Below are 27,126 nucleotides of genomic sequence, written 5' to 3'. Positions count from 1 at the left end.
CATCCTCTTTTAATTAAATCCAAACTGCAACTGAAGCAGCTCAGGCAGCTTTTGCCATCGTCCATAAAAAAGTAGTCAGTAGTAATGATTTTATTTCTGTCACAGCAGAAATAATATTGTAGACTATTATATAATATTTGCTATTTTCTTACAGGATCCTTTTTTTGTTTTAACAAGGTTTTCTGTGTGCATTCAGTTAAAGGTAAACTCAGCCAGTAGTGGCCATTTATTGTTGCATTGGTTTGTTCAAACTATTGTTCAAATAATAGACAGGACTAATGCTGCCAATTTGGGTTCCTATTCGAAGGTAATAATTAACAATTAACGATTGTTCCTCTTAAAATAATGCTTTATAAAGGGAAGATTGCCTAATTTGTTGCATTTCGCAATTCTAAATCAAAAGAAAACGTGATTTAAATAATTTAAACAATTAATACATTATTCAGAAAAATGATTGCCAAAATGCATTTCATTAGGGTTCAACTGTGGTTTGTCTGCTCTAAACCAGATTTATCACTGACTGGACTAGACAACCTCTGGGCTGTATGTATGTGTTTATGTGTGTCTTTCCACCCTCCTCAAGCTTCTCTCTGTTCTCTCCTCACTTTAAACCGCTGCATTTTCTCTGCCAGGAGCTGCTCAGCATGATTAACATTGTTGTGGGTGCTAAACACAGTCACTGTGGAATTTGTATGGCAGCTATTCCTACTTATGTTTGTGCATTAGTCTGTCTTTTTGTATCTATACCTGTGACATGTGCATGTGGCTCATGTTATTGCCCATTCTTTAAAGAACAGGTTCAGATGCCGTATCTTTCTGTGTAGTCAGGGTACCTGGGATTACTCATTTATGATTTTCAAACACAATCACCCACCTATCTTGACTGAATAAACAGTCAAGTGTATTTAAAACAAACAAAAAAATGTTTATAAGGTTTATAATAACCTGTTTTTCCAATGAAATCCCACTTCGTTTATAAAATGCATTGCTCACCGTGTGTTTGCCTCAGTGGCCAAAATGTTACAGAGACCTTTAGTCACCTTTAATATCTTAACCTTTTACAATGCAGGCAGTGTGTTGACATTATGCAGTGCATCTTGCATGCAGCCTCAGTTTTGGGAAGCTTATTAGTGTTAAAGTGGATGTATTTGCGATATGGAAATAATTGCACAAAGCATAAGAGTAACCCCATAAAAAGTTGCATTTTGTAATAGGATAAATTTATTCACTTTATTGTAGCATTTTTGTGCAATTGTTCTGATTTAATGTGGCCTTTTTTTATAAACCTCTTGCTTTACACACGTGTAATCACTATTATAAGATATAAGTGCAAAATATAAAATTAAATAATTTAAAACCATGTCATAGATTTTCTGGACGCAATAAAAAGATGCTTTAAGAAAATGGTTACTGAATATTTTCTCTTAAGATTTGCAGCTTTTATGGCATCAGTTTGCAAATAGGCCTTTGATGTTTTGGTTGTATTAGTCTAAATATTACAGGTGAAAATTTACTAGCAGAGATGAGAAACCTCTTTGCAGAATTCCTTCTTCTGTGTGACAGTGCCCATAGAAACACCACATTCCTCAAAACTCGAGAGGAAAGATGTTCATGTTGTGAAGTCCTTTTCATAACTTTTTGTAATTAAATACTTTTTCATTAAATACTAGTGTCTTAACACAGCTCTCTGTACAGTATCATCCTGTTGCGATGTGAGGGAACATCCAAATCCAGACACAGGCAGATAGGCAAACACCCGAAAGTGTAACATCACCTAGTGTAGGCTGTAATACTCCCTTATCTACCTCAGTGATTGACACATTATTCACCTCTTGTATTAGTCATGAAGCAATTTTCCTCTCCCCTCATGACATCTCACCTCATGTTAAACCATCTGATGACACATTGTTTCCTCTTTGGTAGCCTCATGGAGGGCAAAGCTTGGGCTGCATGTCATCATGAGCAAGTGATACTGATCAGGCACAAACAAGTTTGTCTATTTAAAAAAGTCTCATGAGTCTGACTGAGAACACTCATAAGCAAACCACAAAGAATGCAGAACATTTGGGAACATCCAAGGGCAAAGCTGCTACTTCTCCATTTATGTGCTTATGTACTTCCAAGCAGACATTGCTTGTTTTAGCGGCATCTTTGACGAAATTTGACTTAAGTCTTTTTCAAGCACATGAATCAACCTGTAACCACTCAGAGGCTGAAGCTAAACACAGCACAATACAATTTAAATCAAAATGTCTGTCTGTTGAGCGTCAGGATAAACTAAATCGAAGAACACAATACTTCTGACCTTCCCTTCCTCACTTGAGTTGACTCTTTTTTTTATTTTGAAAACTGCTCTGGTGATGGTGAGTTTCTTGAAGATAACTGCAAAGACAGAGAAATAGTTTGAGTTGTTTTCCATTTGTTTTTATCAATCTGCTCACTTACGAGTCGTGGCCTAGAGCCATTTATAATGTTTTTAGTTTTTCTGTCTGCCAACCAGGCTGGTCCTTCTGCACAATGCTGTTGCTGCTGACTTCATTTTCTTGCTTGGTTAACCTGAAGGTCCAGCCTGTAGCTTCTAGTGGAATCAGCAAATGCTCAGCGCTTTCTGCAAACAGCCCGATTTTAACTTGCCCTAGAGTGTCCTGACCACCCCTCTTGTGAAAGTCTCAGTTGCACAGCTGGCATAAAGGTTGCTGGTAAACTCACAGCAGCAAGACCTCGCAGAAATCGCACCTTTTAGATGTTAAGATAAACCATAAAACCTTAAAAACTAGGACTAATAGAAAGTGCAGAGGCCTACAGAAAAGTGTGTGAAGCTCATACATGTTTTAAACTAATGTTTTTATGGATTCTTGCTGCTCTGGCTCCATACATAAAACATGAATTCTAGGCTTGTGAGAGAAAAATGTATGCTGTGTATTCACACACACAGGAGAGAGAAAACAACAATGTAATGTGCAAAATAATGTGTCAGTACTACTTATTATATGAGTTTACATTGTCTGCACTGGTAGTGATAGTGACCTGTTTCACTAATTTTAAATCAGCCATCAATCAAGTGTCACAGCTTCTTTGTAAGTTGGGCAGATGCATTTAAATAAGCAGCCGGATGATATTTAATTTTGCATGGGCAGGTTCATGTATTCTTCAGTAGATCTCAATCATTGTCCATCTAGAGTCAACTGATTGATCTATCTATGGAAGAAGCACATTTGTTTCAATGTGGCTTTAATGTTGGTCATAATTCTTTTCATGGACGTTTTCTATGACTTACCATCTAAGGGTGTTTTCTTATTGCTCTGTAGTTTGTTCTGAACAATGGGATTTCAGTGGACAGAAAATGTATTCATTGAGCCTCCTCTCCCATGTTTGATGACTTATCAAAGGTGTCCCATCAGCGTGTGGGTGACTAGGAAGCATATACAGATCTCATTGAATATGTGTGTGTGGACATGGACAGTTTATTAACTGTGCACATGTGTAGGTGGAGGAATGCTTGTCAGATTGTGTACTGTGTTTGATTTGAGCTGGCTGTGGACAGCAAATTCATGTTGGGCTGACTGAATAATCTACATACCACATTCACTGTATAAGCACAGCCTCACAGAGGTACTGGCATAAAACTCTGTTTGAAACACTGTTTGAACAGATAACCTGTTGCTCTATTGGTAAATTATGCTTATTTTCCCCATGATCAAAGCAAATTAGAAAAGCTGGTGAGTTGTGATAAACAGATATTGAAGACACAGACCCATCTGAGAATAAAAGTGAGGAGGACTTTTGGATCCAGCACCACACATCCATAAAAAAGAGGGGAGGCAGTGATACACACTGTAGTTATGGATCGGGATTGTTACATTAACATTTGTTCTAAATAACTAGATGTTAATTCCAAGTCATCTTGTCTTTTTTTTTTTTAAAGGTGCTGTTAACTGTTTTTCACATATCTTTAAATTAAACTATATTTCTCCAAATACATTTTACAGATTGCTGAAACAAGACATTGATGAGCAGCACAGAAACAAATCATAACAAAGTTTTATAGAAAAGCAGCTAATATACATTCGATTCTGGATTTGTGCTTTATGTTTGCTGGGCCGTCACTATCTTTCCAATAACTTCCCCTCTGCCAACTGTTTCTTATGTGCATCTTTCAGCTTTACTCGTTTACACGAGTTGAGAAGTGACAGTCCCCATCCCATGAGGTTAAGCCCATGCTGACCTTTTGGTTTCAAAGCCCAATATTGTCTGAAGCCATGTCCACACTGATCTACAGTGACAGAACTACTTTTAGCTCCTTTCCCTTTTTAAACTATAATTTATAAATTATAGTTTACAAAGGGAAAGGAGCTAAAAGTAATATATATATATGACTGCTCACCATGGAGACAGACACATGCAACCTGATTTAAACCAAAACCGTAGTGACTTAGTGGCATTTGTCAGGGTGCTTATTTTGGGACTTTCCCCCCTCTTCTTTCCTTTCGGCTGTTCCCTTTCAGGAGTTGCCACAGCGAATCATCTGCCTCCATCTAACCTTGTCCTCTGCATCCTCTTCTCTCACACCAACTAACTTCATGTCCTCTCTCACTACATCCATAAATCTCCTCTTTGGTCTTCCTCTAGACCTCCTGCCTGGCAACTCCAACCTCAGCATCCTTTTACCAATATATTCACAGCCTCTTCTCTGATCATGGGCAAACCAACTCAATCTGGCCTCTCTGACTTTATCTCCAACACATCTAACATGAGCTGTCCCTCTGATGTCCTCATTCCTGATCCTGTCCATCCCCGTCACTCCCAAACAGAACTTCAAAATCTTAAGCTCTGCTAATTCTAGCTTCAACTCCAGTCTTTTCTTCAATGCCACTGTCTTAAAGCTCTACAACATTGCTTGTCTCACCACCTTTTTTCAACTTGTTCCAACCTGCTTGCACCCGGCTCCTCACCTCTTTTCCACATTGCTCTGAACTGTTGACCCTAAGTACCTTAAGTCCTGCACCTTCACCTCTTCTCCCTGTAATCTCACCATTCCACTTGGGTCCCTATCATTCACACATGTGTATTCTGTCTTGCTGTGGTTAACCTTCATTCCTCTGTTTTCCAGAGCAGAGCAGACCTCCACCTCTCTAGATTTTCCTCCCCCTGCTCCCTGCTCTCACTACAGATAACAATGTCATCTACAAACATCATAGTTCACAGGGATTCCTGTCTAAGCTTATCTGTCAGCCTGTCCATCACCAGAGAAAACAAGAAGGGGCTCAGAGCTGATCCTTGATACAGACCCACCTCCACCTTAAACTCCCCTATCACACCTACAGCACACCTCACCAGGCTCTTACAGCTCTCGTACATGTCCTGCACCACTCTAACATACTTCTCTGTCTCTGTCCAGACTTTCCTCATTCATCAACTCTTCAAAGTACTAAGAACAAGTGTCCCACGTCTTTTCAAACCTCTTTCTCTGTATACACTCCTGAACCTTCTCGTTCCACCACTGAGTCTCACTGTCCACTTTCCTCTTTCCTGATGACACACCGAGCACCCTCCTACCTGTCTCCCTGATCAGAATCAGAGTCAGAATCAGAAAACCGTTTATTGCTAGGCACAGTTAAAAACACTTAACATTACTAAGAATTTGTCTTGGTGTCAGGTGCATAAACATAATCTAAAATATAAAGTTAAAAAAAAGGTGTGACACAGGTGTGCAAAGGTGTGACACAACAAATATGAAGTATGTACACAGAGATATTATAAAATACTATAAAAATAAAAGAAAAAAAGAAGCTATGTACAGAAAGTGAAAAAGTGAGAGTGACAGTCCGTGAGTTTGGGGGGTCATGGGGGGGGGATTTGGGCACTGTGCAGTACAGTGACCGCAGTGGGGAAGAAACTGAAGAAACTGCTTCTACCTCCGCTCTTATATGTCACTCTATGTCCCTACATCTTCTGGAAGAAATTGTTCACTACAGCCATTTCCATCCTCTTTGCAAAGTCTACCACCATCTGTCCATCTGCCTTCCTGTTCTGAAGACCAAACCTGCCCATAACATTCTCACCACCTCTATTCTTTTACCTACATGTCCATTGAAATCTGCACCAATCACCAGTCTCTCACCTCTGGGGATGCTCTGCATCACTTCATCTAACTCACCCCAGAATTTCTCCTTGTCTTCTAACTCACATCCTACCTGTGGGGCATAGCCACTAACAACATTGAACATCCTGCCTTCAATTACCAGCTTCAGAGTCATCAACCTGTCTGATGCTCTTTTCACCGCTAGAACATTCCTCACACTCCATTTCTCTTCCTATCTGACCCATGGTAAAACAACTTGAACCCTGCTCCTAAGGTTCGAGCCTTGCTACCTCTCCACCTGGGTCTTCTGGACACATAGTATATTCATCTTCCTTCTCTGCATTATGTCCTACAATTTTAGCTTTCCTCATCTTCCTCTGCCTACGAACACGCCTTCCTCCACTCTTTCTTCGACCAACAGTAGCTTAATGTCCACTGGCACCCTGTAGGTCAGGAGCACCGGTGGCGGTCGTTGTTAACCCATGCCCCGACAATATCCGGTGGAGGTCAGGATTTGCACATTTAATCAGGCATTTGTGTTTTAAATCACATGCCCTTCCTGACACAATGGTCTGCGTTTATCCAGAATTGGGACTGGCACAAGAAGACACTGGCTTGTGCACCTTGTGGTTTCTTGGGACTTTCCAAACACATATATTATATATACACATTATTTATTTTAATTAGCATTAATTCCTTCTTTGCACAGCCATAACTTGAAGTACATTTGCACACATCAGTTATTCCCAAAGCCAGGAAACAATATGTCAATGTCTGTAAATGTCTATAAATTTATAGAGCCTTTCATTTTGTTACACTGGGAAGGTGAGGTGGACGCTTTAATCTGAAGATTTCATTTGCTATTACCTTCCGGTAATTGATAATGATTATTAATACTATAATAACTTTTAACTTTTAATGGTATAATAACAGATCACTGTCCCCTTTTTACTGTCTGTCCTAAATTCTGATTTTACTGTCACTGAAACAAAAAATTGCATAAAATGATACAGAGTTCATATTAATATTCAGCCAATATGGAGATAAACATACAATTAACAGTTATAACAAAATGAAAACTAAAACTTTGTCAGAAAAAAATCCTGCATAGCCTACTAATGCTGTTGTCATACTAATTTTTATACCCTTTTACAAAAAGGTCAATAATATGTTTGGAGGATTTATCCATTAATAACTGTATTATTATTCCATCTATATGTATCTCTTCCATATCATGGCACTAAAAAAACAGTGTGCATCTAAAGCACAATAAAAAATCATAAACATACATCTGACATATATCGTGAGGTAGAGGTGACTTTTACATTGCACATTATTAATAAAATTATTGTAGTGGGTCTCTGTCTTGTGGAATGAAACTGTTTTGCTAAAAAGTATAAAACGTGCTCTATCCCATGGGGCCTCATAGCCCGTAGAGACTCTCTAGAGGTCTCTACATATGATGGTAACATAAAGATGTATGTTTATACAGCAGGCTTTCTGAGACACAGACATGAACAATTGAAGGCAAAAAACAGAAGAGAGAGCATTAGTTCAGTCTGTGCTGTTGCTCCAGATTCGATTGAATGGCCAGCTCTGGTTTGATGTACTTTGTAATTTCCACATGATTTTGAAATGGACTAAAAATCAAAACCATCAAAGGCATTTAAAAGTCATTCACTAACATTAATTGCTCATCACTGGCCTCTTCAATCTTGAACTGTGACTGTTTCCTTCCTGAAAACAATCCAATATACAGGTGTGGATGTTATCCAGCCCAGCTTTCTTTGATTTTGCAGGTTAAATCCTCAGATTATATAGATTTACACAATAAAGGTTAGAATTTGTCTTGGTTACCCCCTTGGTTAATGATTACCCCCCTCACCAACAATATAACGTGAGCAGGCTATTTTACAAGTTTTATTATGTTTATTTTTCCCTGTTCTTCTGTACTCCCATTAGTTTGCTCTATGCTTTGACCTGCGATTTTGTATGAAGCTAAAAAAGGAAACTGGAAAACTGAGCCACAGGTTTCATTTTAGTCATTATATCCTCAGTGTATCCTCATGTTTATTATTAAACATTTCATGTCTCTGTCACAATTTCAGTGTAATTTTCATACCCCAGTAATGTTTGTATTAACAGCAGCTAGTTCTATCTCTCACAGAAATCAATGCATGTGGTAAACCCATAGTTGTCAGCAAATGGCATATCAATGGAAGAATAAATGACAGACATCAATTTCACAAAGACACCTCAAAAACACCTAAATTAGTCTTAGCCGTGATAATTTTTAACATTAGCAACCTCATTCTGTGAGCTTAAGTGAATCACTTTATATGGTGGTTAAGATGTTTCTTCAGTTTCAAACTGATGAGAAACACCACACTAGAGAAGTGTGTAAAAATCTGCATTATTACAGTAAAGTTACATTAAAGTTACTACCTCCCACAGACATATAGACCATTTTCAAATGTAAATGCAAATATGGAGACAGGTTTACTAAATCTGTACTTTACTGTACTACAGAAACATATGGGAGCACCAGCAAATAACATGACACAACAATTAAGACAATGCATATTTCATGGCTTTTCCTTTCTGGTGGATTGAATCCAGTCACGCTGAGCTTGGACTTTCAGTACACTTATAACAATCTTTATTTGTTTTAAATCTTTGATCCTGTCAAAGAAATATGAGCACTGTCCCATTGAAATTATAGAAACTTTAAGTCCTTTTCAGTTGTATTTTCAGATGAGTTCATAATTTTGAAGGGGGGGCGGGTATTTTGGTAGCATGCATGCATGCATAAGTCTCTACGATGAATATACTGCAGCTATCTAAAGAGCCATGGCACCGTGGTTTGATTAAAAAAAATAATAAATCACATTTAGCATGTGTTTACAAGATGGAACATTGAAAAGTACAGTTATTTTATTATCATTTTTATCTATTTGTTTTTTGTGTCTTTCAGACTGTTTTATTCCAAAGGTTTTTCAGGAGCACCGTCTGAATTTAATGAGTTTCTGGAAAGCCTGTTTGAACTCATCATTGAACACGGTATAGATTACGGGATTTATGAGGGAGTTCAGGTATCCCAGCCAGGTAAATATATCAAAAAGCACTGGATCGAACCAGCAATCTTTACATATGGCTGTGACGAGCGTGCCAACAAAGAATGGGAGCCAGCAGATGATGAACGCACCCAGGATGATGCCCAACGTCTTAGTCGCTTTCCTTTCCCGAGCTGCACACAGACGTTTCCTCTCCAGCACGCTGTCTGCCAGCTTCACTTTCACACTATTCATGAACAGAGGCGATCCTCCCCCTCTTCCGCCTCCACCTCCTGCTTTGCCAGAGTGTAGGTGTACTTCCTGGTTGGAGGCAGAATTGAGGGAACAGAGAGAGGAGCCTGCGGAGGTCTGGATGAGCTGTGCAGTGGTGAAACGCTTCCCAGAGGATGATGGTGTCTTAAAGATGCGGGAGCGGGCCGCAACATAAATCCGTCCATAGAGTATGATGAGAAGCACTGTGGGTACATAGAAGGCGCCAAAGGTAGAGTATAGGGTGTAAGAGATCTGATCTGTATTCACCACACACTCTGTCAGCTCCTCGTGGGCTTTGGCCTGCCGCCAGAAAAGGGGAGGCATGGAAATCGAAATGGAGATCACCCACACCACCCCGACCATGATCCCTGCCCGGCGCATGGTGCGCCGTTTTGAGTACTCTAGAGCATCTGTGATGGCCCAGTAGCGGTCCAGTGCAATCACACACAGGTGCAAGATGGAGGCAGTGCAGAAGGTGATATCAGACGACAGCCAAATGTCACAAACAATCTGCCCCAGTGACCAGGTCTTGCTGACAGTGTAGACAATGCTAATTGGCATGACTAAAATAGACACCAGCAGGTCTGTGACGGCGAGAGAGCCGATCAGGAAGTTGGCAGGTGTGTGAAGCTTCCGGGTCAGAAAGATGGTGGCAATGACGAAGGCGTTTGAAAGCACAGTCGCCAGGGTGACGATAGCTAACAATGCAGACAGAGAAACCTGCAGGCCGAGTAGCGTGGCCTCGCTCCAGGATGGAGGTGGAGTGGAGTCCGGAATCTCTGTGAAGTTGTTAGTGAAGTAGTCCAGCGAGCTGTTATCCAGCTCCATCGCACCTCTGCTCCTTTAAAACCCTCGCTTCTTTAAAGTTTAGATCAGCTGTACTACATGGATAAGATCAAGCATGGCCCGGGGATAGACTGCACTCTTGTCTAGCACCGTTGTCTGTAGAAAATAAACTGTCTCTCATCCTCATTTCACTAAATATGACAAAATTTCCTTCATATCCATCCAGGATGTCGCAAACATCTACCATCATAATTTCAGTTCACAACTTATTGAAACTGACTCATTTGTCCATTTTGCTTCTCCAGTATTGATTGGCCTTATCGGCGTATCTGCAGGAGAAATGAATACTAATTTGCATTCATACAGGCACTTCTTTTCTTTTTATCCCAGTGCTCTTATGCCATCTCCATCCAGCAGAAATTTGGTTATTATATCATCTCTAACCAGCATTTAGCTGACAACAAGATCTTCAGACCAAGCCTTTCTGTCTGTCAAATGCTCTAATGGCTTTAATGGCTTCTCTTTTTCAATAAACTAAGTGAGGAGCTGCATGTAAAAAGATGCTGATAGATACACAGGTTTGCTTCTTGCTTGTCTCTCTTATCTGTTGAACACATTAAGTCTATCAAATCGATATCTATGAGTATTTTGGCAGCTGTACAGAGGATGCACTAAAATGCCATGGTGAGCAAACCATTTTTGCAGTGTTTCCAGTGTGTATTATTGTCCTCTTCACTGTGTTGTCTGTCGTAAACTTTCAGTTGTTGTGTTCATTAAAAGGTTTTGTTGGACTTTAGTGAAGCTTCCTCTGCGGCATTTTCTTCCTAGAAGAGACAAACAAGTAAGCAAAATGGTTAGGAGGATTAGTCAAATTTAACTTCAAGATCATGCTTCAAATGCACACACACACACACACTAACACACACACACACACACATGCACAAATAAACCAACAAACCACCCACATGAGAAAGCAAACTTCCTACCTGTAAATGCAATCTCGACCTGTAAAGGAGCATCCTAACTCGATACACAGACTAACCACCCACATGCACCTGCTGCCATTGTGTTCATTTATTACATTTGTTTTTCACTGACATTGAAATTTCCATGTAAGGTTTATATACCAGAGCTTTAATTAAACATTTAGTGTAAATTCCCAACATAAAACCAAACACAGGAATTTGTATGCTCTTTCAAATAATTGTGGAATAAATTCATGTCTTCCGCCACAGCGTCTCTCAAAAGTGAACTACAATATGCAAGGTAAAATTTCTCTCATACTCATGGTTGGTTTTCCTGTGATGACATGCACAAAAATGTACAATTTGCATGTACTTTGCTCTGTGTTACTAAGAAGTTTATCTTGTGGAAATGCTGTGTTATGCCTCAGTGACTTACTGTATAATCACCACAGAAGCCCTTTCCCCCTTCCAGCTTTGCATCTATAGATAAGATTAGCTTTAATTTGTTATTTTAAAGCAGCACTGTGGATACTGGCCACTTACAATTCAGCTAAAAAAGGGAAAAAACTTTTTGCAGCTAAAAGGCAGTGTTATGACAGCAGAAATCACTTATTATTGTATCACAACCCACACAGCAAATACTTACTCAACCTTGTGACAAATTGTAAATGGTTGTTTTACTTTATAGCTTTAGAAATACCATGCCATAACTGCCTTTATGCCTTTTGAAAGGCGAAGTGTGCACTAGAGATTACGTAAATATAAATAAGATTAGGGAGAGAAATTAGCAATATTTGCTTATTGGAACAGGATCTGCGTACTTGTTAATTGTTTTCTTGGGAATACTTCATATTTTATACATCAACAACCTATGAAGTGTCGGTCTGTTGAAATATAATGAAACAAAGCTGCTAAAAAAACAAACAACACTGTTTGCTGCAGTAATTACTAATGTTTGCTTTTTCACACTTCACACATCCTTCTGCAGACACATTACATGTATCAAGACTGATTTCCGAGCAAGTGTTTGTTCCTGATACAACACTGCAAATCACCTCCATTAACTGAAGTGTTGATTGGCAGCTGGGCTCTTGAGGGCATTACTGTGCTTCAGCTGTGACAGTAAATAGAAATATTAAACAGTAGATGAAAACAGTTGCGTCTGTTTAGCAAATCCATTTGCAGACTCTCTAGTGAGAAAAATTGCGAACAACCAAACGCAGTATTGATTGTTTTGAAACATGCTCTCCATATGCATTGTTTGCTCTTAGCGCTCATGATTTACTGTAAGAGAATGACTGAAAGAAAGCTACCCTAAGATTGGAGATAAGCAAATAATGTTGAACTACTGATGGTGTAGATTAAAATAAAGGGATCCCCAACAAGGGGCACATAATTGTATGGTAATCCATCCAGTGTTTGTTAAGATGATTCACTCAAAGTCACAGTGGTGCTTGGGGGGCAAAAAAATAAGGGATTGTCAACATCTGTAGTATTCATCATCTGCAAAACAATAATTTCTGCATCAAATTTGGATTTGTCACCTTGATCCAGAGTGGTGGATCTACTGAAAAACAAATTTTGTTTTTCCACTGCATTGTACTGGCTCAACTTGATTCTACTCGCTTTGGTTAATTAATTTTCCACTGGTGATATGTTACCCCCTCATTATAGCTGGTTGTCATAGCAATACCATATTGAACTGCAGTGATGCTACTGTCAACGCAACACACACAACAAAACAGAGGATATTGAAGGTATGCTATTCTTGATTCTCGGCATGTGACTGTCACACAAATTCGGTTTCAGAAATGTCTGAAGCCAGCAGGATGAATTTTGGGAAATAACTCCTTGATAAGACAATTTTTGTCGCTCAAGGTTGATAGGGTGGTAGGAATGCTTCTTTCTAAACAATCTGTAGCGTGTAGTATATTCACCATTTGATCTTGCCTTAGCTCACTTGGAACCACAGGTACTATGCCCAACTTTTATCCAATGGCAAACCAAATACAAAAAAGAGAGTACAGTCAAATTGAGTTGCTACAGCATGTCTTTATAGCTAAATTGGAAGAACTGGTAAATAGTAGCCCACAAAATATAAGAATTATCATTCAACTCTTGTTGTTTTAATCTTAACCTTTCATCTCATATTAACAAAACATATTCATAGCATATAGTATCAACTAGCCTCTCATGTGCACACACTCAATCTTGTTCAGCTTCACACATTTGCATGTAAGAAAGATGTACCATGACAAGAGAGCCAACAGCTAACAAATGGTACAGGATACTTACAGGGAAAGAAGTGTTGGCTATATTGGGCGCACAACACTGACAGCCAACAGCTTCAAATGTCAACCTGACGTGGGCGCATACCTGATGAGATTTTAAGCTCTAGTTATGTGAAACCATTTATTCAAATCTCCCTCACATCATACAATAAAAAAACGGATATTTTGTCCCTGCATTTTTTGTTCTAAAAACAGCCGTCACCCTGACATTCAAATGGGCGGGGTCGGGTTCTGGCTGCCCTACATCGAAAACCTTAACATACTGTTTAACAGCTAAGGAAAGGACAGATTTCTGATGCAGGCAAATGAGCATGACATCCACACAGTGCGAAACACACACTGGTCTCACTGAGCCCTGCTGATTCTGCACTGCAGCGTTTAAGAATTATAATGACACTGCAAAACAGGAATAGCCCATCGCTGTTGTTATCAGTTATCAGTAATCAAGACGAGCTGCTGTACTTTAAGCTGCGTATGTTGAAACAGTATTGAGCAATTATTGTTGTTACATTTTAGTTTTCTACAAATAAGTGCAACACCACCTATCAAATAGATTAATTTGTGGTAACGCAAACCTTTGTCATTCCTATTTAAAGCACATTTTGTTTTTTACCTAAATTTTGTGCAATTCAATAATCACTGTTCAGTGGCCAAGAAAAGTAATTTGGCTTTTTCTAAAAATATGTTTTCATGCTGAAATTAAAAAGAAGGACTTAACATAAGGTACACAAGTTAACTAAGTCCACAGAATGAATCAAATTCTTAAAAGCCTTGGATTCTACATTTCCCATAATGCAACTACATTAATGAGCTTGCTCAGAACTACAGAAGAACTGTATAACTGTTTGCCTGCACCAGACTCCTGATGAGCCAAGCTGAGCTTCACACCATCCATCCATTATCTTTACCATTTATCCTCTAATGGTGGTGAGCTGGAGCCTAACCCAGCTGTCATTAAACAAGAGGCAGGATCACCCCAGACGGGACGCCAGTCTATATCAGACCTGAGCGGACAGAAGGTTGCGGATTTGTGCCTTGGCCGGCCGTGGCTTTTCTGTGTGGAGTTTGCATGTTCTCCCTGGTTTCCTCACACTATCCTCGCACGTTAGGTTAATTGGTGAATCTAAGATTGCCCATAGGTGTGAATGTGAGTGCAAATGTTTGTCTGTCTGTGTATGTCTCTCGGTGGCCCTAAAATAGACTCACGACCTGTCCAGGGTGTACCCCACTTCTCGCCCGATGACATGCTGGGATAGGCTCCAGCCCACTGCAACCCAAATAGGGTAAGCAGTAGCAGTTAATGATGGATGAATGTAGTGTTGACTGAAACAAGAAAACAGATGATCAGATGCAGATCAGTGAAAGCTCTAAACACTGGTGGGTGAAACATCACACAGCATGAGCTGCAGACTTCATTGCATCAGTGTTGTCTGGTAATAAAGCCCCGTCCTACTAATATTTATTGCACCATCTTGCAATCTGCTATATGATATTTTGTTTCTCTTGCACATCATATCTTCTCCTATCACACATGCGCACACACACACACACACACATAAACTCACGTGCACACACAGGTAAAAGAGGCATGTTTGATGGATGACTGAAGAGCTTATCTGTTTACACATCAAACAACTGGAGGACGAGGATTATCTCCTAAGGGTCTGGTTTACAATGCAATGAGATAATGAGATTGAGATAATGAATGGATGAGAGGATGAGAGGAAAACATTTTCAATTAAGAATAGGCCTTGCCTAAATTTGGCTATATGCTGTTTGTGTGAAATATATTAGAGTCTGAATCTGGCTTTGAAAATAAAGATCTAAACCAATAGTGAATGGTTCAGCCAAGTAAAGTGAGCTTCACATTTATCTTTCATATACCTGGGCATAAAAAAGTAGACACAATAACAAGCATGCTTACAATAAAGCATGTGCAAAATTTGGTCCAGTCCTACCCTGTTGGTCCTATTGCATCACAGCTCATTCTCTACAAACTCAGTTTCTTTCTGACTTGAGGCAGATCCATGCAGATGGTGCATGTGCAGCAGCCCGTTTGTTTTGTTGGTATGGATGAAACAGTAATACCCTCTCAACCCAGTAGGAAATGCCACATGGCCCCACTGGAGATAGAGTAATTGATTTAGCTCCGAGGACTTAGCTATTGCTACCTACTGTACACTGCCAGCTAATGTCTGATGTTTATTTGTAAATGCACTAAATGGTGGGTGAGCAAGGCTGTACTAATTGGATGGGTAGAAGTTTACATCAGTGGATATAGGGGGTTGATGTGAATCCAAGAATGTTGAGGTAAAGCAGTGGTAAGTGATCTGTTAATTTGCAGCTTTACAAAAAATCAGTAATTTCCAGTGCAGAAAAGCCCAAAATCGTTGGATTTTCATATTAAACTCTCTCTGAACTTTGTCTTGCCACTGCAACAGCCGCAATAGTCCATATAATAGGAGTTGATAAATATGTTGATATGATAATTTCATGATCAACTGACATGTTGAGGGAGTACCTGACATACCACACAGTCACAAAAGGAATCAGCTCCTGGCCTCATGTGACCCTTAACAGGCTAAGCAGTTTGGAAAACAGGTGGGTGAATGGAAAATTATCAAAGCAATACAATTTATATTTTCTTTTAGCCAAAGAAAGACTGTATTGAGAAATTATCTTCTTTGGGAAACTGTCTTCACTTGGTTCAAACATGTGCTCGATCTAGTGACTCACTTTGCTCAGCATAGGGTCTATCCTCAGTCCAGGATGCAGTTCTTCGATTTGGCAGAAGAAATGAATTTGTACAGTGTAGTTTACTTAGAGCTATTCAAATGCAGGTAAGGATAGTTGGGCTGCACCATGTGTATAAAATTGAAGCTATAAGATACAGATTAGTAGAAATATTGCAACAGTCCACGGCACCTCAGAGCAAATATGAATCAGAGTACAGCCTTAAAGGTAAATTGCACACAATCTAAACATACTGCAGGGAGATTGGGCTATGCCTATAAGGTCAGACCAACACAAATAGCAGCATAGCTATGCAGAATAATGGAAACTCATTTCATCAGTGACGGGCATGTTTGATCTGCCACATGCTGTTATATCTCACTGCCGTTCAGGAAGTAAATGAAATCACATTATTTCTCCAGGGCTCAAGGGTGTATCATACTGGTTTACTGGTGCCAAGGAGCGTGGAGAGTAGGTGTTTTTCTCCAGCTGCACAAACACACAGTTACTATCACACATATACTAAGTTGGCAGTTTATTAGAAAACTAATGCAGACTAACAAGACAATCCTGCAACAAATCCATCTAATGATTAATCCTCACAAGAAATGACCATGGACAAAAAGGGCTTCACAGGTTCATACTGATTTATGAGGACTGATTCCTTTGGAAGCTAATGAGGTGCAGAGAGGGTGTGGGGAGTGAAGTTAACCAGTGGTACAGTGACAGTGGCTTGTTCAAACCTCTATGTACAAACGTCAGGACATATAATGACTAAGAGGGATAATCTCAGCTCTTCTGTAAGCTGATAGGAAGGGAACAGATTGTTGGAATGGAACAATTTAGGCTAAGAGCAGGAAAATGTGGTTTGTGCTGTTGATGAAAGTCAATTTAATTGTCCTCAATTTTGGTAAATTTTAACAGGTTACAAAGCAGGTTCTTCAAATTGGTTCAAACGCAGCATTTAAAATCTAGATTAAAGCCTCCTACTGCTAATATAACCTCCACCTCCTTACATATGTTTTCACCACTTCACACTAATACACCTATCAGTATATACACATGACACTTAGAAAGTGGAACAAGTGCAGTAAAAATCTAGGACACTTGAGCCTGTAGGACTCCTGGCTTAAATCTTGGGTGATTATAAAGAGTTTGAACTCTGATAATACATGTGTGTACTGACAAAACAAAAAATAAATTTTAGTCCATTGGAAGTTATCTTGTGCAGGATCAGATGATTTAACACAAAACCAACAGGACAGTGTATTGTTCTGGCATTATGTTTTCATATCTTTGTATATTACTGCAATATAAAATTAATGTCTTTTTCCACAAGAAATAATCCAATTTTCACCCATCATTGCAAGTACAACTACAATTAAATATTTAACATCTCTTCAACAAATGTCTTGCCAGAAAATGTTCACCTACCATGCATCAAATAAACCGGGAGCATGTGCCAACAGGAGTTATAACCATCATGTTTATGGTTTGCAAAAGCACAGATGTACTTGGCACAGATCATACAGTGGGTTGATAGAATATTATGCTGGAGCTGCACAAGACCTAATCAATCCACATTAATGTTTGCAAGAAAAAAAAACACTTGAAACAGAAACTGGAGCTCACATACTGTACTTGTCTGTCAAAGCACCTTTACATGAGGTAAAGTCGTGACACATTCACTTTACATATAAGAAGGTAAAATTTCCCTTAAAGCATCTTTAAAGACAATACACCTTTAAAAATAAAACAAATAATAAAAACACAACAGAAATAAGCTCTGGAGACCAGGAAGATATAATTTGACCGATTTTACCGATAAATGTAAATTTACTTTGTCTAAGTGAAAAAGCTCTGCAGTGGGGATTAATATCAGAGCATGATTACCAACAGGAGTGCTTTTATCTTTATCTCCTATCTTTGAGTGTGTGTATATGAGTCATAAAAGTAAAAGGGCAGTGATTCACCAGAGGTTGGGAAACAATGATCCATCCTGGAGACAACAGTGGATGTTTGACGAGAGCACTGAAGAGGACAACATGAGAGCCTATTAGAGGTTTAGTGTTCCCATACTGACAGAAAGTGATGACACAAAGAGCGTAGAGAGAACAACGAAGATAGACCATAGCTAAATATAACGCACAATGTTTTACAAGACTTTCAGTAGGGAATACGTAACATAAAGTGAACAGCTTAATGCTGAAATTGATTTAACAAGGTTACCTTTAGAGCCACAAAATACACTATAAAAGTCAGTAGTACAGTAGTACTTAAGTTGACTTGAAAACTGGCCTTCATATGGAAAATTGAAGTTAAAGTTTTGAAGTCAAGTTTTAAATTAGTTTGAAGACGACTGAAGGACAGTCATTGTTAGAACTTTTATCGGCAGAATCATCAGAAAGTAGTTCATCTGGAGCCCAGAAATACAAGAACAGGCATTCCTAACGTTTTCCTTTCCTCATGTCTTAATACATACACACAGCTGCTCAAAGTTGAATGATTATAATAAGTAGCATGAAACTGGACCAACAACTGAGCCGTCTAACGCTGTGCGACAGCAGTCTCTTCATAGACATTTAGCTTGGAATAATCAGATCTTGTGCAGGCTGTGGAGCAAGTACACGAGATCCTATCGCACTGTCTGGTCTGTCCCAAGTTCCCAAACGTCTGTGTATTAGTTCGCTGTAAACATGATTATAACTCTAGGCATTCAATTAAAACTCGGGTATTGTCAAAGGGATTAGCATTAAGAAGCAAGCCGATATTTACACATTAGTTACATTAAAAACTGCTTTAAGCTTTGAAACTGGAATTGAATAATTAAGAAATGTTTGAGACACTGAAGATATGAATGCAATTGCTTTATTTTTAAGAAGGGCTCAAGGTGAACAGTAGAGGCAGCCAAAAATAAAATGACTGACTAAAAAAATGTTGGGACCAACAGAAGAACACACTTTTATTCCCTAACCTTCACTTGAGTCACACTGAAGTTGCATACCTTTACAAATAAATGTCTGACATGAATTACTGTCGAAAACTACTTCAAAACTACTAGAGTTAGTGGTGTGGTTGATTTTAGTAAATACTGTAATCTGTGTCTGTTGTCTGCACAGACAACTGGCCTTCATGGAGCGGGTGTATTGATTTTATTGTCAATTAAGCAGGATGGATCTGAATACTGTATAGTATTGCAAAACACCAGAGGAAGTGTGAGCAAGCCCATTTGTAAGTGAAAGGAACGGAAAATCCGAGATCTTGACTTCAAATTCAGAAGTTCTGGACAGAGTAGTTGGACTGTCAATTAACACAAGGAAAAAAAAGACAGCGAGGCACTAACAAATCTGTATTCAAACACTGTCTAAGTTTTAACTCTACGATACTGGAGTGTTTGAAACCTCACTGTGATATGCTAATGAGCTAAAAAGAAGGGAGAGGACGACATGACTATAATATGAATTTTGTGCAGTCATAACTAGTTCATTCGAATTGCCTCTGCAGATTTCTGCATATCAAATCCAACCTGCTGTACTGTATATTTGAAATCTAATCTAAAGATACTTTCTTAGCTGAAAATTTTAAAAACTTAATCAGGTTAGGGGCACAATGCCAGATGTACATGCATCCAAATCAGTCCCTGTGCCTGCCTGGAGCACCCCTGATACAGCAACACTGTATCTGTGTGTCTATTTTTATTAGTTGTATTGCTCAATTTGGGTGTGTTTCCTTTGTTTGTGTGCTCTCTGCTGTATGGACCTTAGGACCACCATATAATTCTACAAAAAAATGAAGGGATGTAACACTACTAGTCATGACTAGTTCTTGCATGAGGCCCACTGTCTTTTAGATTGGACTTGGCTTCCTGTATGTAAATGCACTGTTCTAAATCTGGGTATTCAGCCCCACATGTTGTGGTATTTTCCACCTCTAACATTTCTTCCTTCAAGGTTTCAGTCAACAAATTACAGCCTCCTGGATAATACCAGACAGCTACGACTCATTGTCATCAGAACCAGTCGTGTTTTAACATGCAATCAATCTTGAAACACTGACCATTAGAGGCCTGAGTGGCAGATCTGCTGTTGTTAGAGTGGGGAGTACTGGCATGCTTTGATTCTGATAAGACTGACCCTGCTGTCACTTTAATGGTAGATGACAATGATTTGAGATTACAACTTTCATCTGCAGGGCCCAGTTTTGAGATTGAGCTCTAATTATAAGGGTAGACTGAATGTAGATTAGTTAAAGACCCAGGGAAGTAAAAATGAAATAAATAAATAAATAAATAAATAAAAACTTAAGGATAAGGAGAGGAAAAGGAGAAAAGAAAAAGAGATACACTAAAATGTTATTGAGGAATAGTCACAAGTCGCCAACAGAAAAAGACAAAACATAAAAAGGTCTCAAAACAAAAAAGATATTAAAATCATCTTGAATACAAAGTAACAGTCAAAAAAAGATTTCCTTGAACAGGACAATGCTTAAAGAACTGTGTAAAAAATGATGGTAAACAGTCCTTTCCCAAGTAAATAATCATGGCTGTAAATCCTGTAGGATTACCCCTGATGCAGTCTCAAATTTATAGATTACCTTCAATTCCAGGGTAAATAGAAACCGTGGCAGAATGACACGATGGTGAAGAAAGAAGCAAACCTCACCATGAAATGTAAACTTTGCTGGTAGAGTTATGTGCATCAACTTTTGTAGTTGTACTGTTTGCCTCTGTGAGCCAGTCAAATTGCAGTTCACATGCATGTCTTTGCAGACTCATACCCATGAGTCCAGTTAGACCTTTGTGCAAAATGTAATGAAATTCCCTCTAGGCAATACCAAGATATTCCGTTGATGAGAATGGCACAAATGCACGGTCACAGTGACCTTGACCTCTGCGCCAATTTTGAAGAGATTTCCCAGTGCAGTCTCAAAATATCACAATTGGGGGCTTGAAGGCTAAACCGACTTATTTACAAACACAGGATATCACAAAGGGTAAACTAAAAATCAAACGCTGATTTCCATTGCAATATGATTTGCAGAGAAAAACACAAACCAGGGGAGAACCAAACACAGGATGGGGTCAGAATGACTGGTGCAGCTAACTAGAATTTGGACTGGGACAACTAAGGAATTAACATAAGGAAAGCGAGACAGAATACAAACTAATGTGGGCACCGGCTATGCAGATATGATACAAATGGCAAATCTAAAGAGTGTTACTGGACAGACTAGAAAACGAAAATAAGCAGCACAGCAACCAAACCTTCAGAACAAGATAAACAGGTAACAAATAACCAGAGTCAGGAATCCAAATACCACGAGCCAGGCAAACCAAAAATCACAGTGTTGCATGAATTGCAAGACAATAATCAGACAGGGAACAGATGAGAGAGCTGTATTTAAAAAGGCAGGGGAACAGGTGTAAACTACAAAGTATGATGAACAGTGATGAATGGTGAAGCTGGAGGAGTGAACTGGGAACAGGAAATGGGGACAAGGGCTACAAAATAAAAGTACAGAAGAGGAAGTGAATGTGAAGGACCAGATAAAAGACAAAATCTAATCTTTTTTTTTTTTTTGAGGCCAACTAGATGTTTGTGCCAAATTAAAAAAAGAAATCCTTATAAGACATTGGTGAGATATTGTGTTGAAAACAGTGGTACAGATTAATAGACAATACCAAAACAAAAGGTCTCCGGCTGCAGTTACCACAGCATGGAGGCATAAAAATAATGTAACATAAGTTATACACCGATATGCATTTGACTGACACGGATAAGTCTGACAAATTGTCAGGGGGGCTAATAAATAGAAATGTGAGTAAACCGACTTTGGTCCTAACAAAGTGCAGAGGCCTTGAAGTTTAACAATTCTACACCTGTTTCTACTCCTCTACTTTTTTTGCCACACGTCTCTAACTTCAGTGGAAATCACCTCGGTGTAATCACAGCTATCGATAACTCGGGAGCCACTGGTCAATACAAACAAACTTCATGTTGATGCAGACTCCATTAAAACTTGTGTGTGATTATCAAGCCAACTTTAGTTTGCCATTTGACCTGCAGTGTAAAAAGTGAGATGTTTTTCATACACCTGACTGTGACTGATTGGGCTGTTTTTTTCTAAACCTTTCCAAACTTGTAAAAACTCAGGTTGTGTTTTTCCCTTGCTGTGAAGCAAAGCTACAATGTGATTGCTACCTGCTACGCTGAATCAGATGGATCATTACGCTTCTACTCTGATTATCAGTGCAGTTAGCAGGTGATGGTTGAGACAATCCTGTAACATTTTAAATACTAATATTAATAATAATAATAATATTAAATGGCATTTCCTGTGTAATACTGGTCCTCTGTTTGGTCTCCACACTAAATGTTTAAGTTTTTTTTTTTTCTGTGTCTGATGGAACAGGTGCGCCCCATTTTTATCCAGTCAAAAATGTTTGTGCAGTGAATGTGAAAATTTTTCTAATTTGACGGAACGCAATGTTTCTCTAACCATAACCAAGTGTTGTGATTGTCTAAAGTCCAAAAATGTTCTTTACGTTAGTTGTCAACATATCTTTGTTAGCAGAAAGCATATTCCGGTTGCAATTATGGTCCTTAAAATCTTTTTAAGAGACAGGGATGGGCTTTGATGCATAAGGTATATTAATTTCCAGTTTTATTTCTGTAAATAAAGACAGGATCGATAAGTGAAGAGATTTTTTGGTCACTTTTGGCACACACAGGCTGATGGTAGCTCCAGTCATTGTGATGCTTTGATTATTGGGTATTTGCCAAACAACAGCGGGGTTAATGCAAAACCTTCCTATGCTGTGTGCTGCACCTAAAGGCTGATTGGTTTATAGATTTAATTGATTTTGCTGTCACAGAGACTCTGATAAATGCATTTACTTGACCCTATTGTGCATTGCAATTGAGCATTCATGCATGCAGTCGTGGTCCACAAGGTTTGCACATCAATCTTTTGGTTCTAAAGGTTCTCAGGTCTGGGTCATAGTGCTAGCAGAAGTTACCATACGTGAGAAGAAGTAGGTTAGTGGTAAAGGTTGGATGGTTGGGTTCTGCTTATGAAAACTTTTTCATGATCAGCGTTGTCCTACCTTAAGGTGGACATCTGATATCAGTAACCTCAATCATTTGTCCTACTATGGGTTTACTCTTTATTTTTTAACATAATGAATAATAATGAATAAATGTATACTTTTGGCTTGTTGTTGAATATGACTAAGGTGCTTTTTGTAATTTGTATTTTGTTATTAGTTTGTTATTTGTTTCTGTACTGTTCAGTTCCATCACACTTACAATCCTCATTGCATATTTACTTTATCTTTGCTTGTTAACTTGATCTTCCTTTCACTGTAGAAAGTGTCCTGTCTACTGCCTCCCAGGTTTATGTTCGTTTTATCTATTATTACTGCTGTTGTGGAATATTAACAGACTGGTTAAACTTGGAGTAGTATTGGAAAATGTAAGAAATGCTGTGCTGAGACCTGCTATCACACTTTCTAACTGCCTCGTATAGAATTATAGGATAGTGTAGTTTTTTGCTGCCTTTTGTGTCAGCAGTTGAGCCAGTTAATGAAGATGGTGTCCGTGTTCATCTCCTGTTACTAGTAACATTTGGTCATCATTGTGGCATTCACATGTCCTTTGCAGACTTTCAGGATGTGCGACATAGAGATGAGTTGTTTTAGAGATGAATGGTAAACTCCTCTTCACAGACGCTGCACCACCATCTGCTTGGCTGTGATGCTGCTGATCAGCTAACTCATGCTGCACAGTACTGTAAACAATAAAGTCACTCTGCAGGACAAGCAATGTAATAATGACACTGTGTTAAATTAGTGTAGGTGTTTTTGGTGTTTGCTGCATTATGTCTTGTAAAGGATCCTGAAAAAAGTGACAATCTGGAGCTACACGGTTTATATTAGGCAATAACAAATGCTAAAATTGTGGAATGAACCTGTCACTCAAATGCACACATCTGCTTAGTTTTCTCTGTTTCAGCTACCTCAATTTTCTGTCTTGCTTTGCCAGACTTAAGCAAACATGCAATGCCTAAAGCAGCAAGTGCTGTTCATATCTGCTGTGCTGGCTGTGAATTACAATAAATGAGCTGTGAGGAATGTGAGCTAAGGTCTGTGTCTCCTAACGGGAGCCTGTATGCTGACATGGTGTATATCAAGAATATTTTCTAAGACTTGTCCCTCTTAGTTACTGTTGCTACACCACATCAAGGTTTCTAGTCCTGCATATCAGCTACGTATATGTTTTTTACTCATTACAGCTTTGCAGATTCTACATAGTTTTTTGAAATAAAAACAAGCACAAGCAAGGTTCCTGTGTCTAGCTGGTGACTATTGTTTTTGCCTTATAAAATGAATGTTGCTGTCAGATTTTATTTGCTTGGCTATCAATTAAGTTTCTTTTGGCTCCATGGAATGGTTAAAAAGGTCTTAAATATGCACTGGATGTCTACATCTGACACAACACTAAATGACTCTTGCAAGCTGCATGTCCCAGTGAATCCATTCCTGACAAATTTGCTGTTTTGGTTTCAATTTTTCGAAAGGTTAAAAAAAAAAAGACACTATCAGTGTATTAAGGAAAAAAAATGACCTGAACTAAACTCAGACTTGATGTCAGTATGTATTTATTTTGGTAAATACTGGTAAATTTTGCATATATTTCACTCATCTCACTCTTGTGTCAGCTTGATATTCTAAAGGTAAAGAAATTTTGTAACTCCAGCCAACGGAGAGGGGTGGGGAGACCAATCAGGATTATTTTTTTATTCCCATATTTTCTGCATCTAAAAATATATTACAAGTGTTCTCTCATGAGCATGTGGTGTATTCTTGAAACCACACATTAATTGCCTGTTCCTACATGAATTATTAAACCAGAATATTAAACTTTGCCTACTGAGCTACAAATGACTCTTCTTTGTGATCTGCCCTGTTTCATGCCCCATGTGAATAGAGAAAACCTCATCACTGTATAATCAAATTACATATTGAGCAGTATTATCATCTAAGATTCATTGTTCCAACTTTTATTTTTATATTCAGTGTCAATAAATAGGGAGTGGGGACTGTCTACCTTTTATATGGTTGTCTATTCAATTCTGTCTCCCCAGTAGTTTTACCATGCATGTGTGCGGGTGTGACTGACATGTAGAAGTGTGTGTAGCAGGTCTGCTTAAGTGTGAGGGGATGGGGGAGAAAATGGTGCCAGTGTGAGAGCGAGGGATGAAACTCCACATGTGGAAAGAAATGGAAGGATGATAAGCACTGAAATAAACTTTTCATCAGAGCACAGTGATTCTCTTTCATTTTGCTGAGTATCTATCACATCAGTCAGCTACAGTACTTGAAGCAAAAAAGTGCAACCCTCTCCCTGCAATGAGAGCCTGAGGTGGGTTTCTGAAAAGCTTGAGAGCACAGAGGTCTATTTTGCTTTTTAGCTTGAAATGGTCTTAATGCCCTGGCGGCTTCAGCTCTCTTCCACACCAGCAGCGCCTATTGGCAAAAGATGCCTTTTCTTGTGCTTCTTGTGCTTGATTATTTTCTGATAAATTAAACAGGTTTTTTTGCAACTCTTGTACACAAGAGCTGATTAGAATATGTGGATGACATTAGAGCAGGTAATCCCTGTCACTGTACTGAAATGCAAGCCTTATTTCGAAAATCCAACCAGCTCAGTCACATTATAAACTGCTTGCCTGCCATCAGCTGAACCTTTCAGCTGTAAGAGGTCCAATCAGCCTTAACAACACAGCAAACGGAGGTAAAAGCGATAGCTACAGGGCATGTCTGTAAAGTTTTACTGGGTTGTAATCATTGAAACTAAAATAGGTGTACTGCGTTGTGTACAGTCCCTTCTTTCCCCACTGCCCCATAGAGACTCATATTTTGTATCTGTGGTTCTAAACATCTTTTAGTGACCTTGTATTCTCCATGTGGTCAAACAGCTGTATTCATCTCCTGTGGTGTCACTAAAATAGCTTTACTGACGCTGTGGCGAGAGCGCACTCTTGCATCGCTTCTATGTGGGATTATTTCAGAATTCTCCGCTGTTGTTCTCTGCTTTGCTAGTTATGTTTGTTTTACTGTGTAAGTAGACTTTATACTTTTATCACGTTTCAATATAATGTTATTTTAATTGTTCTTAAGAACCTTGCGCAATGGCACCAAAACGCACGCATCTGTGGAGCGGTGTTTAAAAGAACAAAGCATTATGAAACTTACCATCCTCTCCTCGGTGGGTTATTTGTCTTTTTGGATAAAACCGGAGCACAAAAGCAACCAGGGAATCCCGGCAGAGGTGTCCGTCATTCACGCAGGTCCAGTACCAACAAATGGATTACAAACTGGTGATACTGAAATTTAGCAGAGGACAGTTTGTGGGGATGCTGTTGCTGTAAGGGATGAGTTTTCTTCACACCTCATTTAGAAGGTAGAACGTTTGTCTACATTTAAAAACAATCAACTAGGTCCAATGCGGGCGGGGTTAAAACCGGGTCTCCCGCAAACTTGAGCGAGTCGATTTTTTTTCTTTATGATCTCTAAGCGCCTTCACCACAGTCGCTACAAAATACCAGCTGCTACAGAGCTCAATCACCAGAACATGTTTAAAGTGTAAAGAAAAAGAAAAAAGAAAGAAAGTGCTGTTCCGGTGCAACTCCAGCTGATGCTTCAAGACACAGCCCGTTGAGAGTTGTTCCCTGGAGCAATTAAACCCCCCGGCAGAGACACGGGGGGCTTCCCGGTGCTGATGCGATCCATTCCGCTCCGGGGGAGATTATTGAGTTGCCAACAAGTTGAAGTCAGATCTACGTTTCTGGTTTAGATGGGACTGGCTGCATGGCAGAAGATACCACCCACCCCCCACCACCACTACACACAGACACACACACACACACACACACATTGAATT

General features: G+C 39.1%; 1 protein-coding gene across 1 annotated transcript; it reads right to left on the bottom strand.

Annotated features, from left to right (window-relative positions):
- Positions 1–4,427: 4,427 nt before the first annotated feature.
- On the bottom strand, positions 4,428–27,126 carry htr1d (5-hydroxytryptamine (serotonin) receptor 1D, G protein-coupled). The gene is made up of 2 exons (XM_067480868.1): positions 26,439–27,126; positions 4,428–11,018 (listed from the first exon to the last, which is right to left on the bottom strand). The coding sequence occupies exon 2, from the start codon at positions 10,234–10,236 to the stop codon at positions 9,079–9,081; it is 1,158 nt and encodes a 385-aa protein (XP_067336969.1). The 5' UTR covers positions 10,237–11,018; positions 26,439–27,126; the 3' UTR covers positions 4,428–9,078.

Source organism: Channa argus, chromosome 16, assembly GCF_033026475.1.
Source record: "Channa argus isolate prfri chromosome 16, Channa argus male v1.0, whole genome shotgun sequence".
Lineage (NCBI taxonomy): Eukaryota > Metazoa > Chordata > Actinopteri > Anabantiformes > Channidae > Channa > Channa argus.
Note: the sequence above shows the minus strand (reverse complement) of the source record. Positions and strands in the feature narration are given on the sequence as shown.

Bases quoted from the DNA above. Each gene is read 5' to 3' on its own strand.
- htr1d (XM_067480868.1), bottom strand. From the start codon at position 10,236: ATGGAGCTGGATAACAGCTCGCTGGACTACTTCACTAACAACTTCACA.